The sequence below is a fragment of the Neophocaena asiaeorientalis genome, unplaced genomic scaffold (genome assembly GCF_003031525.2).
Source record: "Neophocaena asiaeorientalis asiaeorientalis breed wild unplaced genomic scaffold, Neophocaena_asiaeorientalis_V1.1 scaffold48, whole genome shotgun sequence".
Taxonomy (NCBI): Eukaryota; Metazoa; Chordata; class Mammalia; order Artiodactyla; family Phocoenidae; genus Neophocaena; species Neophocaena asiaeorientalis.
Genome location: NW_020175526.1, coordinates 557,919 through 577,895, shown reverse-complemented (window position 1 = coordinate 577,895; position 19,977 = coordinate 557,919). Strand labels below are relative to the sequence as shown.

The 19,977-nt window shown below is 34.8% G+C and overlaps 1 protein-coding gene across 4 annotated transcripts in view; it reads right to left on the bottom strand.

The window, feature by feature from the left end:
* The window catches only part of EPHA5 (EPH receptor A5), a 314,725-nt gene that overhangs the window by 51,625 nt on the left and 243,123 nt on the right, over nucleotides 1–19,977 (bottom strand). For 2 of the 4 annotated variants that reach the window (XM_024768966.1, XM_024768967.1), the window contains exon 9: nucleotides 2,047–2,112. The exons of the other annotated variants lie outside the window; for them this stretch is intronic. In XM_024768966.1, coding sequence (XP_024624734.1) covers nucleotides 2,047–2,112 — 66 coding nt within the window. The remainder of the gene's footprint in view (nucleotides 1–2,046; nucleotides 2,113–19,977) is intronic. 4 annotated transcript variants of the gene reach the window in all.

Below are 19,977 nucleotides of genomic sequence, written 5' to 3'. Positions count from 1 at the left end.
GACTAGAAATTGTAAAATGGAAGTTGAGAAAGCAGAGCAATAAAAATATATTTAGCTTCCATTCTTCCCAACTAATAAGTTTGAACAACTTTCTTGCTGTCTAATTTATGTAAGCTCAATTAAAGTTTGTTTCTTTTGCTTTATTTTGTTTTGTTTTACTAAGAATGCATTAAAAAAATTCTGGCTTTTCCATAAATCTTTGCACACAAATTGTTAACATTTTATTGGGTACCTAAGCACATTTGTGGCTCAATAATTTGTTTATTGTGTATACACACACACACACAAATACACATGCACACACACAAACACACTCATTGAATAATTGCTGACATTATTTGAAGAAAGATGTTAGAAAAAAATTGTTTTCTTAGGTTTCCTGGTATATGATTTGTGAAGAAAATGTTCCACCTTCCCTCTTTTCCTCTTTTCTTTTATTTCTTCACTTCATAAACTCCCTGAAGTCAACTACACAGTAGAAAGAGATACCATTTTTTTAAAAAAATCAAGCAATTTAGATCCAGCTAAAGTTAGTTTTCATCAATACTTTCTAAGTCACGGCTTTATAAATGTTCATACACCCATATCTTTGAGGTTTAGTTCAAGGTATGTCTGGATGTCATTTTTCTTTTCTTTCAAGATGTAAATTCAGCTTATTCTGCTTCAGTGATTTATCGCTTATAATAACCAAATTTGAGAGTCAAGTAGAACGAGCAATTCAGTGACCATTTTTAAGTTTTTCTATGGAGCAGTAAAAAAATAAAGTCACAGTTTTAAGCCATTTATATTATACTTCAGCCTTTGCCAGGTCTCAGGGCTGTTTTGTTTTTGTTTTTAGTCTGTCACTGAAGCCCTAGGCTCATACAAGAATTTCCTAAGTTAAATAATTCGGAACAAATCTGTACTTTCATATTAACTTAAAAAATTTTTCAAATATAAAAATTTCAAAAGATTGAGTAAAAAGATCAACAAATCTTATTAATCTGTGTTTGTTTATGCTCTCTTGTTCTCAGAAGATCATTGGTATCAATTCCACCACTTCTCACATCTATGCATGCATGCACTCTCATTCACACCACAGTTTTTTGAATCAACAAAAATTAATTTACACCTAGAGAACATAAGTAACAATTTTAAATGACCCAAGGCAGCCCTATAATTCTCTAAAATGCATTTCATCTCTTTTCTTGGCAAATTTTGACTACAAATAACAGCTCAATATAGTAGAGGGATTTAGACTCCTTAATCTAGACAGAAATTATCTGGAATATTTCATTTTTTTACAAGGTAGCTCACTACTGTGTAGGAGAGTTCCTCTAAATCTGTGAAGAGTGTTCTTTGGTCTTATGTTCTAGCCTATAGTTTCATAGCTATAACCCAGATATATTTAGGGTTTGCATTTGTAAATAATTAAGACTATCCCATTTGGACACTGATCCCAAAAATGCGCATATTTTTTACTTAATTGGTATCAACTTAGGAATATCACTTCTAATATCTGAAGTAATTCAAGCTTAAAACTATTAAGTAAACCATTTAAAATTAACTGTAGTTCTGTTCTCCAATGCCACATATATCCACAATGATTATGAAAACAGAAGATCCTACTTAGGTTATGGTCATTCCATGGGTCTGGGAGACAGAAAAGGTGACTTCACTTTGACAGAAGTGGCATTCTACTTCCACGTATGATATGGTTTCACTCTTGATGGAACAACAAAACAGTGACATGTTAAATGTAAAACAGATGTTACAATCTTACAACTTCCTGCTTTAAATCAGGACCACAGTAAAAGCCTTGGAAGAGAAGTATGAATGCATGACTTAGGGGTGATATGCTATATGCATATTTTATTTGAAAGTATCCATTGTGAAATCACTTAAGATTCTTTTTTGGGACTCAGTTTCAGTCTACTCTTCTGTTAAAGTGTAACTTGAATACTAACTATTAAAATGTACACAAATGAAAAAAAAAAAAGGAATGCTGACGATAATACATATAGGTGGGACAGCACATAGGAGTGAAAGCAGGAGGGGAACACTAACCATATTAGGCTTGGATGGGCAACAGCGCACAGGGAAGAAGCCCTTCCACAGCCACAATCGCAGCAACTGAAAAGCAAACAAGAGAGCCCAAGATAAGGAAGAGATCCCACTCCCTCAATATAGCTATAAAGACACTACGAATTTAGACAGGTGTCTGCTTTGCTTTTCAAAAGAAAAAATTCCTAAATGCATACAATTAATTTTCCCACAATGCTTTTCAAATTAAGAAGTATTTTATGGGTTTAAGAAATACAGAGCTGTATTAAATAGTTATTTTTATTTTACTTAAAAAGCTTATTTGGTAGGAAATGTAATGAGCCAATGTATTTGATTATCCAATTAAAACAGACATACAAATAAAAATGTAAGCATTTGAATATTTCCTCAGAAATTCCTGCAAAATTTTACTCAGAAGACGTTCTAAATAGCACTGTAAATAAATGTTTTGCATAGAGCTTAAAAATTTAGGATGGAGAATAATGCCTTGCTCATTTGACCCACTGATTTCTTATAGCAGTGCATCATTTATCACAGACTATTGAAAATGTTATGCTTACATGACTTCTCCAATCATTTGTGGAAAGCTGCCAATTTAACTTTAAATTTTCCGATTTTAAAAATGCATCTCCATAATATATTTGCAGAGCTATTGTTATATTTTTAAAAAAACAACCTATATATAATACATGCACTTTTCTGGATACTGCAAGATTCAATATTCTTTTAAATTTTCCACATATTCATAGTAAAAACTCCAGAAAATACAAAGTAAATTGTTTAATATAATGTACTTTATTGCTAGAAACCAAATAAACTAATGGCAGAATATAACATAGAAATTATTTAGTGCTTCAATGCATTCACTTTCCAGTATAGTTTATAAATTGCACTTAGAGTGGTTTCAGGAGAACTGTGGGATGAGCTCAGTAACAGTACCACACACCAGCAGGCCACGACTTTTATCTAAACTCTGTCTATTTTGAACTTTAATTACTAAAAATGTACCTAGTCTATTTTATATCAAATAAGGAGAAGAAAATACAATATAAACATCCAATATATTTGGGAATGCTAACGATGGTAGACAAGTATTTCCAAATTAAATTCCAATGGATCTTTTTCAAGGAAAGATAGGCAATGTTCCATATATTTTCTTTGGAGTATTGACAATGCTTTAATTTTTCCACTACTAAGTATCTGAGAATTTGGCTGTCACTAAAATGGCAACTGTGACATTTATTTCCAGATAGACTATTTGTATTTTAAAGACTATGCCAAATAATTATTTTCACTGTAGAGATATTGAAAGTCAAAGTTACAGTATATCAAATTGTTAAAATACTTATAAGAGTAGATAAAGCATCTGTAAAAACCTTTGGCAAATCTTGATATATTTCCTTATAATTACATTTATTTCATTAATGCCTTAATTACTAATATCTTAGATATGTTAACTTTTCTACTGCTTCTGTTTGTATCAGCACTCAGATTTGGGGTTGGTAAACTATGGCCCATTGGCCAAATCTAGCATCCCACTTATTTTTGTAAGTACAGTGTTATTGGAACATGGTCACACTCGTTATTTATTGTTTATGGAGTCTTTTGTGCTGTTGCGTCAGACTTAGGTAGTTGTAACAGAGAATGTGTAGCCTGAAAAGCCTAAAACATTTACTATCTGGCACTTTAAAGAAAGTTTGCCCTCCTCTTTTTTTAGACTATTAGTTTTGTGAGATGAGGATGATTCCTTGACCTTTTTTTTCCATCACAGTTTAAACATAATTAATGACACATAAGTAGTTTCACTGTAATTGGTATTGCCTAATGGCACAATTATCTCAATTTACTGATAGCTATTAATATGGAAAGTTTGCATAGATGTGTTAATTTTGAATAGCACAGTTCCAACTCAGTAAATAATAAATAAATGATAATAGATTGTTGACAAATGTATACAACTGTTTTTCAGCAGTTAAGAAAAGATGATGTCATCTCCTAATAAAGTACAAACATCCTTCTAGTTGAGTGTGCACAGCTTATAAACGCATGTAGAATTGTGCATAGGAAAGCAAGAACTGCACTGTGATTGGCCATTACCTATAAGGATTTGCTTAATGCTTGATCAGTGTTCTAAGACTCAAAAAATACACTAATGATTCCAAAAATAATAACATTTTATTCAGTCCTTTTTATCTGAAAAAATATAATAAGGCTTTTGTCTTACAAATTAGTACATATACACGCACATACACACACACATACAATTCACTATAACACCAAATCTACAAATTTTAGTCCTGAAGAATTTAACTCACCTTACCTATCATTAGATTTCAAATTTATAGTTTTTAAAAAGTTTAGTCAAAAAATCTGAAATCTTGTAAAGTCAAACACTCCTACTTTTTCTGAGTCATTGCTTTAGATTTGGTACTGATGCTTTCTTTGACTTGTTTTAAGATGGCATAAATAAATACCCTGGGTAACTTAGTTAACTTCTTTGTGTTTCAGTTGACAGCCATAAAATAGGGATAATAATGGATTCTATCTCATAGGTTTTGTGAAAATAAAGTGAGAGAATATATGTATTCACTTAGATCAGTGTCTGGCACTGATGTGCCTGGGAGAAAAGCGGTAGCTATTATTCTTAGTAATACCATAATCAAAGTGATAGAATAGATTCTCATTATTTCAGAGAAATTTATTTTTTCATGATCCATATAATATTACCATACTAAGTATTTCCATTTATAACATAACTAAATATCTAATTGCCTTCAGACCAATTCATATAAATACAGATGGCCAATGTAAGTTAAAAAAATCATTTCCACAAAATACATTTTCTTGGGGTTTAGTGATCAGAGCATACTGTTCATTAATATGTCATTGAGAAAATTAAAACTGAAGCTCCTTTTCTGTGAATGTCTGAAGTGGAATAGTAATCCCCCAAATTACTCTTTTTAAATTAACTCCAAGGTTGCTGTCACAATAACACTTAGACACCAGATGGTATAAAGAACATGTTCTTTCCTTAATCAATAAATACTCAAAGTACAGGTTGAAAATGCTTACAAGTCTCAGAGATAATTTAGAAATAGAAACCAAAATGTGCTAGAAATAGCAGCCAACCTAATTTATGTGAGCTATGCTTCAACAAAGTCCATCTGCATTCCCATAAGATTTTAGCACCTGGAAGCCTGTAAGTGACTGCATGCAGCTATAACAAGATTGTTATTATCAAAGTTTAAATTAGGTTAGCCCTTCTGGACTTAATATCAAAACTGTAGACCTTTGTTTTAAGAGATATTTTGATTTGTCCTTCCGAAGATTAAAATGTGATAACGGAATCTTCCCAGATCCAAAGAAGATTCAAATGAAATTACTTTAGCCAGGTCTTACACAGAATTGATCAATATATGTACCAAGTGTGTCAATGTAAGTAAGATAACCTCCCTTCTACCCAAGAAAGGTGATTATAACTCTAGGGGAGAAATTCTCAAAGATACTAGATCAGAGCAGTAAGACTACAGGCTGTGGATAAATGATGACTTAAATTCTTAAACAGAGATCATACAAGTGGATAAGAAAAACACTAAGATCCCAAAAGATAAATGAGAGGAGCAGAAAGAGTAATTCTGAAAAAGAAGTATTTTAATTAAATAGAAAGTATTTTCAGTTTACTGGTTAAAAAAAGAAGAAAATGAAAAGGTTGCATAATTTACCCGTTTTAAATAAAACAATGACAACAACAAAATTGGTGGTACTTAGTGCTGGAGAAAAGACTGTAGTTTGTGCCCTCAAAGGTCACAGTGAAAAGTACCACTGGTACTTTAGAAAACAATCCTCCAAAACTTATTAAGAGTGATAAAAATGTCCTTACCTTTTGACACCACTGGGTAGCAAAACAGTTAAGATCATGGTAGTCAAATTAAGAGCAGTCCTGGATGTATCTACTACTAAATGCATAGCTTTTGGTAAACTTGTTATTGATGTAAATGAGATAAATAGTAGAAACTATATTACATAGGATTGCTTTGAAGAATGAGTTTGATTATAAATGTAAAGCTTTCTGCACTGTCCTGGGCTCACAGTCTGTATTGAAAAAGTTTTTTTTTTCCTGAAGATGTTGGGGTAGGAGGTTATTAATTAATTAATTAATTTTTGCTGTGTTGGGTCTTCGTTTCTGTGTGAGGGCTTTCTCTAGTTGCAGCGAGTGGGGGCCACTCTTCATCGTGGTGCGCGGGCCTCTCACTATCGCGGCCTCTCTTGTTGTGGAGCACAGGCTCCAGACACGCAGGCTCAGTAGTTGTGGCTCACGGGCCTAGTTGCTCCATGGCATGTGGGATCTTCCCAGACCAGGGCTCGAACCTGTGTCCCCTGCATTAGCAGGCAGACTCTCAACCACTGTGCCACCAGGGAAGCCCCCTAAAAAGTTTTTTGTAACTGGTATTATTATAATAACATGGACTTATGGCAAAAAGTGAGGTGTAGATAATATGCACGAGGCTGGCTACAGATTTTAAAGGAACCAATGACCAACAAATATTTTGCAGTTAATAAAATCTATTTGTGGAGTCTATGATGCAACAAAATTAATATGGTATAATATTAAATTTTTTAAACTTTAGGTAAAAATTAGTGTGCAGAGAAACAAAATGAATGCAAAAAGTATATAAAATCTTTAAGAGCTACTGTGTTGGAGTGTTTCATGAATTTGCATTTTTATGAGACAATTTTAATTTCCCTGATTTCAAAATTTTTTGTGGTTGTTTCACTTTGTAATTTTAAGAAAAACAAAAAATTCAAATAATTCCAATTATGTTGCTGATCACAATATACTGTCATTTACACTGTATCAGTTTTAACATGCTAAAAATAATTTAAACATGTAACAAATATTTACAACAAAAGAAGCTTAGGTTATTGTTCAGTGGTAATTAGCATTGACAATGTTGTTTTATACATTTGTTAAAATATCTCATAATGTGATACCTTTTGCATCTGTGTCTTTATTCTTATTCTTCTTAGATTTATTACTGATTTTCTGATGAAGCTAGGCTAAAACTGAAAATATCTTTTGCAAAAACTAGGAAGGAGATATGCCTCAGTCCCCATACTTCTGACAAAAAGGCACAAAATTATTCCACCCTCCAAGAGGAGGTAATGTAAAATGGCTGGAAAGAGGTTTGTTTTCATTTTTGTTTTTGTTTTCGTGTGTTTTTGAGTAACTCTGAGGGGAATCCCCATCTACAAGACATGCATAAATTTATATGTGCAATCCAATCACTATTCCCAAGTCGTAGTCTAGGCAAATTGGAATAGGATATAGTTATACACAGTAATTTTAAAATCTTTTCCAGTTGTCTGCTTCCTTCCTATAAAGAGCTTCTTACCCTTCACCAATGATTATAGCTGTCTCCCTATTACCCTCTAGGACCACTTATCAAAAACTGTCCTATCTGGTAGGTGAGTTTTGAAATATCAATGGATCTTAGTCTTACCTAAGCAAGTTCCAATGCTGGCATACTCATATCTTGATGTGAAATAATAAGAAATATATATATTGGTCTCTGCTCCCAGCTCCTGACACAGAACTCCTAAAACCCTTGTTAAATAGGGGTACTATGAGAATCTTTTGTTCTAGCTTACAGTTCCTGACGTGGAGCTCCTAAAATGCTTGTAATTTCCTAAGTTACAGAAGAACTAGGAGCATCTCTTGTTCTAATACTTGGTCTTTGACTCTGGATCCTGACACAAATCTCCAAAATCTCTTGCAATTTCCTGTGTGATAGGAGTGTCTTTTGTTCTAATTAGGTGACCCTTGGTGGGTTGGTTGCCAGAAAGTCCCAGTCATGATTAGAAACTTGGAATTTTCAGCCTTACCTCTCATTCTCCAGAGAGGGTAGAAGGGCTGGAAATGGAGTTAATGATTCGTTATGCCCACATGATGAAGCCTCCATAAAAATCCCTAAAATACATCCATGTACTGGAAGGGTGGCACACTTCAACTCCATAGGATAGAAGCTCCTGTACTTGGGACCCATATAGACCTGGTCCTCCATCTGTCTGTCTATCTGTATCCTTTATCAAATCTTTTATTATATAATCAACTGGTAGTTGTAAGTAGGTGTTTCCCAGAGTTCTGTGAGCTGTTTTAGCAAATAATCAAATCCAAGGAGGGGGATTATGGGATCCTTTGATCTGTAGCCAAGTCAAAGAGAAGCTGTGGGTAACCTGGGGACCTATTAGTTGTGACTTGCATCTGAAGTAAGGGACAGTCTGGGACTGAGCCCTTAACCTGTAGGGTCTGTGCTAACTCTATTTAGTGTCAGACCGAATTATAGGACACCCACGTGATTTCACAGGGAATTGCTTTGTGTGGAAAATATAACCCCAGACATCTAGTATCAGAAGTCTTGTGATTGTCGTAGCAGTGTGAAAGTAAAGGAGAAACACACAACAGGACTTTGCCTTTCTAACACACTTGCTTTCCCCTTTTGTTACCTGTTTCAAGCCTGAATAGTCCTATTGTAATATTCATCCTAAAAGTAAGAATCCTGGGACTCGGAGACAGGGAACCGCTTTCGCAAGGTGGCACTCATAACAAGTTGTGGAGGTAAGATGTGGGCACCAGTTACTGCACTGTAGTGTACTGGAAGCACAATTTCTTCTTCCATGTCTTCCAGTTCCTTTCATTTCTACCTCTCCCCCATGCTCAGCTCCCCCTTCCCTCTGTTGAAAATTTAAATACATTTGCATGGGGAACCCTGTTATGAACACTTCTTTCTTCCTTCACTAATAGCTAGTTACCAGCTTTAAAAAGTCTGATAAATTTATTAACAATAAATTACATACAACTAAATTGCCTTTATCTGAGTCTAGCCCTTATTGTAGCAAAATATACCACATTTTGTTTTAAAGTATTAAAACGTGTGTGCTGTAAAAATACTCAATGATCCAAATTCTACTACATTATTCAAATGCATGTATAAAATAGAGATTAGATCATATAAGTGACCGAGGTAAACTAAATAAATCATACATATTCACAGATTTCTAAAATAAAAACTAACCCCCAAATTCTACAAATCTAAGTGTTCTATGTGCAGTCATCCTTTTTTCTTAAGGACAAAGTCACAAAAATACACAAACAAACAAATTCACTTCAACTTACTCTGAAGACAACTATTAAGATCTAGGAATATCAAACTACATGAAAGTGATACTGACAAGGACCCTGTGGGGCTCCTGGGCACAAAAGACTTTCTGTGTTCCCCATTTCTTCATTATATGAAACAGGCTTTATTCAGCCTCCATGGCCTTCCCTGAGTTCCAATGGGCAGGTTCAGATATTGATAGATGCTAATTAGGGAAGGGGAGGGTATGCGGAGACAAGTGAGGAACAGTCAAGAAACAGTAGTGCAGCCTTGGAGCAAAGTCCTGGTTCCCCCTCAAGGGATATATATAACAATATCTTCGAGCTGTTTTGCAGATACTGAAGCCCCCGCCAGGTGGGAGAAGTTAACTGTATGCTGCCCACAGGCATGTATCTCCCAGAACAGTTGGAACCTGAAGGATGATGATGCTAGCTCCCACAGCTCCCACTTACCTCACCACCAACCAATCAAAAGAATGTCCACCAGCTGACCACACCCTCTTGGAACCATTAGGTAGTAGTAAAACTCCTCACTACCCACTCCAGGTCAGGACACACAGTTTTGAGGGCATTAGCCTGCTGTGGCCCCCTTTGCCTGGCAAAGCAATAAAGCTATTCTTTTCTACTTCACCCAAAACTCTTTCTCTGAGTTTTAATTCTGTGTTGGGGTACAGAGGCCAGATTTGGCTTCAAAAGCAGAAAGAAAACTTGTGGCAAGTTATCTTAGACTACTCTTCAGTTGGTTTATTTCCCAAGCTATACTTTAATGATGATTCACCGTACTTCTTTTAATCATTCTAATGGTCCAGAGAGATCATTATAAAACAAGCTCTTCTTTCATGAATGCCACAGGTAAAAGGACTGATACAACTAGCAAACGTTATTGAACATGTTAGATTCAGTTTACTTATGCCAGTATATATTTGGGAATGCAAAATTAATTTCACCAAATACTAACCACCTTTTATAAGCGTTTTTGCTACAGTAAACACAATCATTCTCATTATCTGCAAACATTTACTAAGAATTGATGTGCTATGTTTTAAGAATAAGAAATTATATATAAAAAATGCTTTCTACTCACATTATATAATGATTCTAAACCTGGCTACAGACTAGAGTCAACTGGGGAGTTTTGGAAAAAGAACAAAAAAACCCACAATGCCCAGGCCTCAGCCCAGAACAATAAAATTAGAACACCTTGCCTGTGGGACACAAGCATTATTATTTTTCAAAAGCTGTTAGTTGATTTTGTCCATGTTGACAACAACTGATCCTATAGGTACTCAATAAACACTTGTATTGAATGATGTGTCTTATAATAGTCTTAGGGGAGTTTACTTAATGAATACAAAGGAAAAGGTTTGTAGTTAGCATATTCATGGTCTGCATGTTAATAAAAACTTCTAAAGTGCCAGAAGGTGCTTTAAAACAATTTGTTCTCTTGGTAAGTACTTTAAATAATTCTCCTGCAATTTGTTTACAGTGTTAATTTACATTATCTACAAAGGAAGATTGGTTTGTTAAGTAACTGAAAATTTCATCCTATCCTCTATCTTTTTAAATCACAATTTTTCCCCCATATAACATTTAACTTTACAGGTTTCTTTCAGTTGCAAGTTCTATGATTAATGACAGATTTTTGTACTTCTATATTTTAATACTAGCTACTTGGATTCTTTAGGAGTCATAATATCTCAAATAAAATAACAAAACAGTAAAACTATTCTTTATTCAGTGTCCTCATTTTGCCCTTCTGAGCTACTAGACCACAGACTTAAAGTTATGTGAAAGCAAAGCTCAGTTTTCTCGAGGCTTTTCTGCCTCATGGAGCTCAATATCAAAAAAATGAACAATCCAGTTAAAAAATGGGTGGAAGACCTAAATAGACATTTCACCAAGGAAGACATACAGATGGCCAAGAGGCACATGAAAAGATGCTCAACATCACTAATTATTAGAAAAATGCAAATCAAAACTAAAATGAGGTATCAGCTCATGCTGGTCAGAATGGCCATTATCAAAAAATCTACAAACAATAAATGCTGGAGAGGGTGTGGTGAAAAGGGAACCCTCCTGCCCTGTTGGTGGGAATGTAAATTGATACAACCACTCCGGGAAACAGAATGAAGGTTCCTTAAAAAACTAAAAATAGAGCTACCATATGACCCAGCCATCCCACTACTGGGCATATACCCTGAGAAAACCAGAATTCAAAAAGAGACATGTACCATAATGTTCATTGCAGCACTATTTACAATAGCCAGGACATGGAACCCACCTAAACGTCCATCGACAGATGAATGGATAAAGAAGATGTGGCACATATATACAATGGAATATTAGCCATAAAAAGAAATGAAATTGAGTTATTTGTAGTGAGGTGGATGGACCTAGATTTTGTCATACAGAGTGAAGTAAGTCAGAAAGAGAAAAACAAATATCACATGCTAATGCATATATATGGAATCTACAAAAAAAAATTGGTACTAATGATCCTAGTTGCAGGGCAGGAATAAAGCGGTAGACATAGGAAATGGACTTGAGGACATGGGGTGGAGGGCGAAGCTGGGCCGAAGTGAGAGTAGCATCGACATATATACACTACCAAATGTAAAATAGTTGGCTGGTGGGAAGCAGCAGCATAGCACAGGGAGATCAGCTCGGTGCTTTGCAGTGACCTGGAGTGGTGGGATAGAGAGGATGGGAGGGAGGCTCAAGAGGGAGGGGATATGGGGACACATGTATGCATATGGCTGATTCGCTTTGCTGTGCACCAGAAACTAACACAGTATTGTGAAGTAATTATACTCCAATAAAGATCTATTAAAAAAAAAAAGCCCTGCACTACTATTTACTGAAATGTATAAAGTGAGAGTATGAATATACAAATGGGCAATGATCAGACCAAATAGAAAAATAGAACTCTGACTCCAAGTCTGCAGCAACCAGTCCAGGAAGGCAAACTACAGCCTCTGTAGTAATTGTCTCAAATGGTCAGAACTTTATCAATAAATGCCAGTTTCCCTAATTTTTGTCTGTACTTCCAACTTAGGACCAACTAGGGGAAGCCTAATCAATCACATAGGATGCCCCACTTCTGGTTAGCTCACCTCCAACTACCCCAGGCCAATAACCTCCAATCAGGGCATACCTGAAGCCTTCCTTTTTTTCATTATAAAGCTTTTACATTCCTCTGCCTGCCTTTGGGTCTCTGCCAAATTCAGGTGATGGTGGCTGATTCCCTTGCTATAGCAAGCTCTTAATAAATAGCCTTTGCTTGCTTTAATTTGGATGTCTTTTTGTTTATTTCCACAGAAGAGATCACCTTTACTAGTTCAATAAAGGGAAATTACATAGATTCATTTTTGCAGTCAACCACTATCTTTGTTCTGTTCTGGCACAATAATAGTGTTAATATACAAAATACTGAATTATGTGTTTCTCCTGCAGTAATGACACCTCCACCGAGCAAACATCAGTTTCCTCCATTTCTAGAAGCCGAAAGTGACTACAAGCTCCTTCCTCTGAACTTCTCCTTCCCAGTCATTTCACAACTGAATCAGTCTATCTGCAATACTTCTTCAAGAGGAGCATACGACTAACTTGATTGTGCTTATCTATTGTTATCTATTTTAGGTTTTAATTTATTTTGAGAGGAGTACAAAGGAAAAAGCAGGAGAAAATAAAGTTGCAAAAAAAGTGATGCTAATTTTGCCAGCTTAAAAAAAAATAGAATATTTACACACAGTTCTGATAGTAACATTTGTTTCACACATTCCTTTGTCTTAATGAAAGTGTAATATTAATTAAAAATATGAGTGGGTCAAAAAAAGGGAAGAGATTATTCAAAGAAATAAGCCAAATATTTAAGTTCTGATTTATTTAGCTCCCTCCATTGTGGCTGTTAAATATTTTTCCAAAGTTGAATCACATCTATCAGCATTAAACTTATAAGGTAGAGAAACCAGGACTAATGTTTTAATTTAATTACATAACTCACAAAAAATTAAAGTAACTGGGGAAGTACACTGAAATTATTAAAACAGAAGGAATGTGTATATTTTGTGATAAGCAAATTATGAGAATTGAATTAATTATGAGAATGATTTAAAAGAAAGCTAAAGGTTCATTTTCATATGAAACTATTCAAATTCCATGTAAATACATTTTGTTTTCTATTAGTATTGGTCAGGAGTACCAAAATCATATATTATGGTAGTTGTGTTTAAAATTAAATACAAGGGTGATAAATGTTAACTATTTTAATACATTATGTACATATTCAATATATAACATAACAGTGGTTAATTATGGTTAAAATTGCTTTATATGCATGCAATGGTGTATACATGTATATGTGTGTGTGTATATATACACGCAAAAGTACTTATGTCAAATATTTATAATTGTGACCATATGTGATTTCCCAATGTGAATTTGCCAGAACAAACATTGAAAAATATGGTTAAATTATAATACTTAAACTAATATGATCCTGGCATTAGCTAGAAGAATAGCTTTGATAGCCCAGAGGCAGTATAGATAAAAGAATTCCTACATAGACACTTATTTAGTATATGCTACATGTAGAGACCTATAACAGTATCAGGAGAGGTGATAAACAGTGCTGATACTTATGTAAGTCTATAGAAAATATCAGTTTAGAGCTCCAACCCCATAAAATTAACATTTTTTGTATCCCATGTAAAATAAATATTATTGAAAAGCAAAAAAATCTTGCTACTTCTAATGATATATTTTCACTATATGAAAAGCTAAGATTCCACTAGCATAAATGGGTAAAGAGCATGTACACCTAATTTACAAAATAGGTAATAAAATAGCTAATGACTATATACTCATTGCAAATATATTAATGATCCTATTAAATCTCAAAAATATAAAGAAATTCAAGTAAAAACACAGAACTATTTATTTCCTATTAAATTAGCAGAGATTGACTAGTTTGTGAACCACCAGGCAATTTCATTCACTGTTGGGGGGAATAGTAATTGGTACTATGATTTAGGAGGGCCATTTGTCAATATGTATCAACAGCCTTTAAAATATTCCTATTCATTGACCCTTACTTTGAATTATACAAATGTGTTGTAAGAACATTAGAGATAAAAAATAACAACCCCCTTCCCCTAAACCAACACAATAAAAGAAAACAAATGAACAAAACAAAAGGAAAAGCATATGGGAAATGTTAGATATCAAAGAAGCAATAAATTTTTGCTTTAAAATATTTCCAATTACGGAGGAAATTTTTGCATTATAATGTTAATCAAAGAAAAACAGAAAACAAAACTATATTAGTTGAACTCAAATATATATATAAAATATTTTAAATATATATGGCAAAATATTAATATTGATTACCTCTGGTAGATATTTATGACTAATTTTTTTCTACATTTTGTCTTGAATGTTCTACATAATTTTTATCATAAAATTTAAATATGCATACATAAATGAAATAGCAGCTAGTAAGAAATTAGGACAATAACTGTAACTGTGCCAACTATGTAATATTCAATGCAAAAAATCAACTGAAATGTATAAGAAAGGCAGACAGCAAGAGGTCTTGATAAACTCAAAAAATCAGGATGTTCATCTAAGGAAATGGCCATTAATCTAATCTCTGGAGATATTTTAGGATATAGCTGAAATAGTTCAGCAAGTTGAATATTTGAGGTCTAAGGAGACAAAATGCAATGTGTGGAGAGATAGACGCAGGATTGATAGTGAGTTTCACTTTAGGACATATTGTACTGAGATGACCCCCAGTAGACTTCCAAGCTAGGTTATTTAAGAGTCCTTTTAGAGCGAGGGAGGTTTCAAAGTGTTGGAGATGCAAGAGCAGGATCCAGTCACCCTTGCTTTGGGGAAATGATAAGAACCAATAGGCCAAACTGCACTGGCTCCAACCAGATATTTGAGATGTACAGAAGGACTTCCTATTTCCATTTTCTGCATGAAGATTTAGAAGCCTCAGGGCTTGGGTAGAAAGATACTGGGTGGTAAAATAGACATCAACTTGGAATTCAAAATAGCTATTTCCCTTTTGGGGCTGGTGAGCGACAGTACTCACTAGCACAGGTTTGGAATGATTAATTACAAATCTTTAGGACTCCAGGAAAGGCCCAGTTTGTCCTATCCCTTTACATTCCAAATGACTAGAGAAGAGGTGAATTTAGAAGAGCATCATAAGTACATTTGAAACAGCTAGAATAACAGGAGGTCAGAGAGAGTCAGATATCAACATCAAAATAAATCAAGAGGTCCTTATGTATTAGAAAACATACGAAGTCATGCTAATATAGAATTCTGATTCATCATATTTGTCTCATGAAACTGTGTATATAAACAATGCTCAATATCACTTATCATGTAAATATTGAATTCATGCTGATTTGATGATAACAGATTTTACATCATCTTTGGCATGATGAGATAGAAGTTAGTCATTTGGGTAGCTAAATTTCATCTTAAAGCTTTTTGAGGAGGATTGGACCTATAGATTGACATTTTCCTGATAATTTTACTTGTAGCAAATAAAGAAAATCAGAATAATTCTACAAATTTAGTATCTACTGATTAAATACTTATGCTGAACTTAGTATCCTTAAAATGTAGCACTGTGTTGCTGGCACATATGGAGATCTCACAAACAACTTCATCAGTGAGGATTGGTGGTAAATTCCAGTATATCTAGGAAAAATTAATATTAACATAGAAAATATTTCACTTAATCTTATATTCTTACTTTTTTTTTTTTTTTTTTGGTACATGGGCCTCTCACTGTTGTGGCCTCTCCTGTTGCAGAGCACAGGCTCTGGACGCGCAGGCTCAGTGGCCATGGCTCACGGGCCCAGCTGCTCCGTGGCATGTGGGATCTTCCATGACCGGGGCACAAACCCGTGTCCCCTGCATCGGCAGGCGGACTCTCAACCACTGCGCCACCAGGGAAGCCTGGTAGAGTTTTTTTTAAATGTTGGCAAATGTGTACATCATCAATGAATAGAATCAGTTCAAACCAATGTCTATTAAATTTGCTTCAGGAAAATCAAATGAAATAGGCATAGGAATGTGAAAGCAGCACTAGGATTTCTCAATATCAGAAGCATGGAGGGCTCTTGGAGGTGGAGAAGCAGTGTTTGTGAGATACATGAGAATATTTGAATCCTATGGAATATTCTGTCTGGAGGGACCCTGAAGAGGAGTTATGCCATTGGTCTAAGAAGGGCCTAAGAAAACCTAAGAAACAAAGAAGCTTTCCTCTACTAATCACCACAAAGAGGTCTCAACTTGCCAACTTGATGATATTTTGCTACTCAGGATGAAAGTGGTAGCGTAGAGAGGAAGCAAAAACAAAAACAAAAGCACCTACAATAAGCCCCCAAGCATCTGTCTTGCCTTTCAATTGACCCTGAATCAAGAGAACTCATGACCGTCAAGGAGATAAGCAAACCAGTGCCAGACCACAAGAACAGGATGATAAGTCTTTATAAATAACAATTAAAAACATATAATTAAACATAAAATAATAATTAAAACTCACTAACATCATTACCCGCAATACTGATGGCTCAAGAGAGTGGATAATGCCTGTAGACTATTGACAGCAAATGTGTGCCAAAGATCTGATACAGAAAAGTATGTCATTTTTCTGTGAGATTAGAAAGTCAGGGCAGTAAGAAAGAAGCAATGGGTGAGAGATAGTAAAAGAATTTGGTAAGCAAGATAATTGGGATATAGTATGTTTTGTAGCACTATAGCTATCACAGCCATCAGACATATCTCAAGTCAATACTTCCACATGGTATAATAAAGAGTTCAGCTGTTTGAGTCCGAGTTGCTAATCCATTAGAGACATTTATTTCTTTCCAGGTTCACGCAAGTTTAAAAAAAAGAGCACAGGTCTTGAAAAATGTGGCTTTTACCTGGCGTTTAAAATCATTTGGAACATTTTATTGTTCATTTGCTTCATTTCTCAGCAATAATTACATTCCTAGACATGCCTCAGGAAATTGACTGATTTTTTGTTGAATAGATGGTCCACCTTTTGGCATAGGGCAGTGCTATTGATTTTCTCTGTAGAGCTGGCTATCAGGCCCCTATGAAAGCCTGTGCTATTGTGGGCTCTGAGAGACGTGGTAAGGTTCCCAGAAACTAGGAGAGTTTCCTGCCAGAGCCCAGAGTCTACTGGAATGCCAGCATGCTCTCTCTTTCAGGTGGGGATCACATTCTAAAAGAAATGGAGCTTCAGGCAAATGGAGCTTCAAATAAAAAGTGTATTCAGCTCTTGTGGTTAGGCTTTTGACCTGTCCTGTGTTTCACAGTACTTAAAATCTGAAAGTCTCCAGATTCTTTGCTAAAATAATTTTCTTCTTTGCAAAACAATGACATTAACTTGCTTCCAGTACCATAAATAGAGTTTTTGCTTCCAAATGTTTGCCTCAATATAACTTCCTGAGAGTTGCAGTGATGTTTACATGTTTGATCTGTGAGAAGTCGCAGGTGGGATGTTCAATAATGTTGAGCAATTGAGCCAGTAACCCTCTTGGGTTCAGTTTCCTAGGACGATTTATTTCCCACAGTGGGCAATTAGTTGTTGCTATGCCCCTAGTCTTTCTGGCACTACTCTGCCCTGATCCCCATTTGTATGTTATTAATAAATTATCATCTGCTCTCTAATTATCTTTGATTCAGATTCTGAAGAAAAATGCACGTAATCATGAGAAAATAGAAGGGATAACTCTCAGATATTAAATCAGTACACATGCCTGGATTTATTACAGTTTTATAAAATCACATCTATTGCTAATCATTAAACCACTGGGATTTGTTTTTAATGATCTCTTTTCTAAAATCAGCGATTGCATGTGTGATTACAAATATTTATCTATCATTATTTTAAAATAAAATAGTATTTGATTAAAATATTTTTATGTAATATTTATCCTTATCAAAACTTATCAAGTCTGAAAGTACATAATCCTAGTTGTTAAAGGTGCCAAATATATCAACTATCCATGCTGACCATAACTTGAAACGATTGAGAGGGAAATACAGTTACGTTAATGTACATTATCATTTATAAAAGTGAATACTGATTGATATCACCACGTGCATCACCACACTGGCATTAGGATGCCCAGATGTCAAATAAATAATATAAGCTAGTGAAGATTTCTTATCTCCTATACAATACTTTTTTGATATCATTGCATTTATTTTGCTGATGGCACAAAAAGTTCCATTTTTCAGGAAGAAAGCACATTTACGGGTTAGGTATTTTATTGTGCTTATGTCAGAGTTACTAACATTTTTCATTTTCCAAACTATCAACATTAATGGGAAAAATGAGACAAAGCACTTCAAATAGAGATTGATGCTCAATTTATCTTTAATTCAATAATTTATGAGGTATTCATTCAATTAGGTTATGTGGGAGAGCCAAAGAAGTCTTTATCCTCTATATACTTACTGGAGGGCAGAAAAGAAAACATATTTACTATAATTTGTGGTTGAAAGTGTTATATTCCATGAGAAATACTGGTATATTGTTCTGAGACTTAAGTGGAAGGGGAGAATACTTCAGCTAAAGGAACTGAGTATGTTTTTATGATAGAACAGTTGATGTGGGTTTTGACATGTGGGTGAGGTTTAAATATTGAGAGATGAAATAGAGGATATGAAAAAAGAAACCACGTGAGATCTTCTTTCTTCATTCTTAGTTCATGTGCGTTGTCTGAGACTGACCCTACCTCAGGTTCAGGCATGAACTGTAACTGTACTGCCATGCAGTATACGTTCCCCATACTCTTCTTAGTTAAGGTCTCAGTGTTACTGATTGGTTTACTCTGTGGGGCTGTGTATTAGGTTCCTGTCAGGTCATGTGCCACCTGTGAGAGTGAAGGGTCAAAAGCTCTAAAGTAGGGGCTGGATTCAAGATGATGACAATTTCTGCTTCTGCTTCAACAATTGTCTGGTCTCCTGCTACTTTATGGACCACTCCTTCTCAGTCTCCTTTGGCTGGATCTTCCTCCTTCACTCTATCTCTCAATACATATCAGAGCCCCAGGGCTCTACCCAAATAGCTTCATTTTGATCAGTGCCTTTAAACACCATATTTGTGCCAGAGCATTCTTGAATCATGTGTCTCCAATTGCATAGCAGAGAATATTTTACCATTTGGATCTATTAAGTGCCTGTACTTTGGATTTTTAAAAAATCTCTGGAATTTTTCATCTATATGATCTACAATTATCTTTTGGATAAAACCACTTTGAATTTGCCTTCTGTCATATGCAACCAAAGGAATCCAGGTCAAAAACACATAGTGATAATGCTGGAAAGCTAGTTCGAAGCATGTTTTCAATAGTCTCCAACTCCAGCTTCACTCTTCCAGTCATCCAGTCATTGGACATTTATTGAGAAACTACACTAGAATCTGTGTTCAACATGAATCATATCTATCAGGGGAGACACAAATAAAATGATGAGCTAAAATCATTTCAATTGGGAAAAACAATTTTTGAGGGAAAAAAAGTGATATTAACTAGCTTTCACAAAATCAGGAATGGTCATGGGGTTGGTGACATTTGATATGTGTGATTCTAGAATCGATATGATTTACCAGGTATAATTGCCAAGTGTAGAATAGAGGGAAAAGTCACTATAACCCAATATATTCCTTAATTTACTTCAGTGTTAAGGTATTGTTGACTTAGAAATTAAAGAGTTATTTTATTCATAGCAGTTTG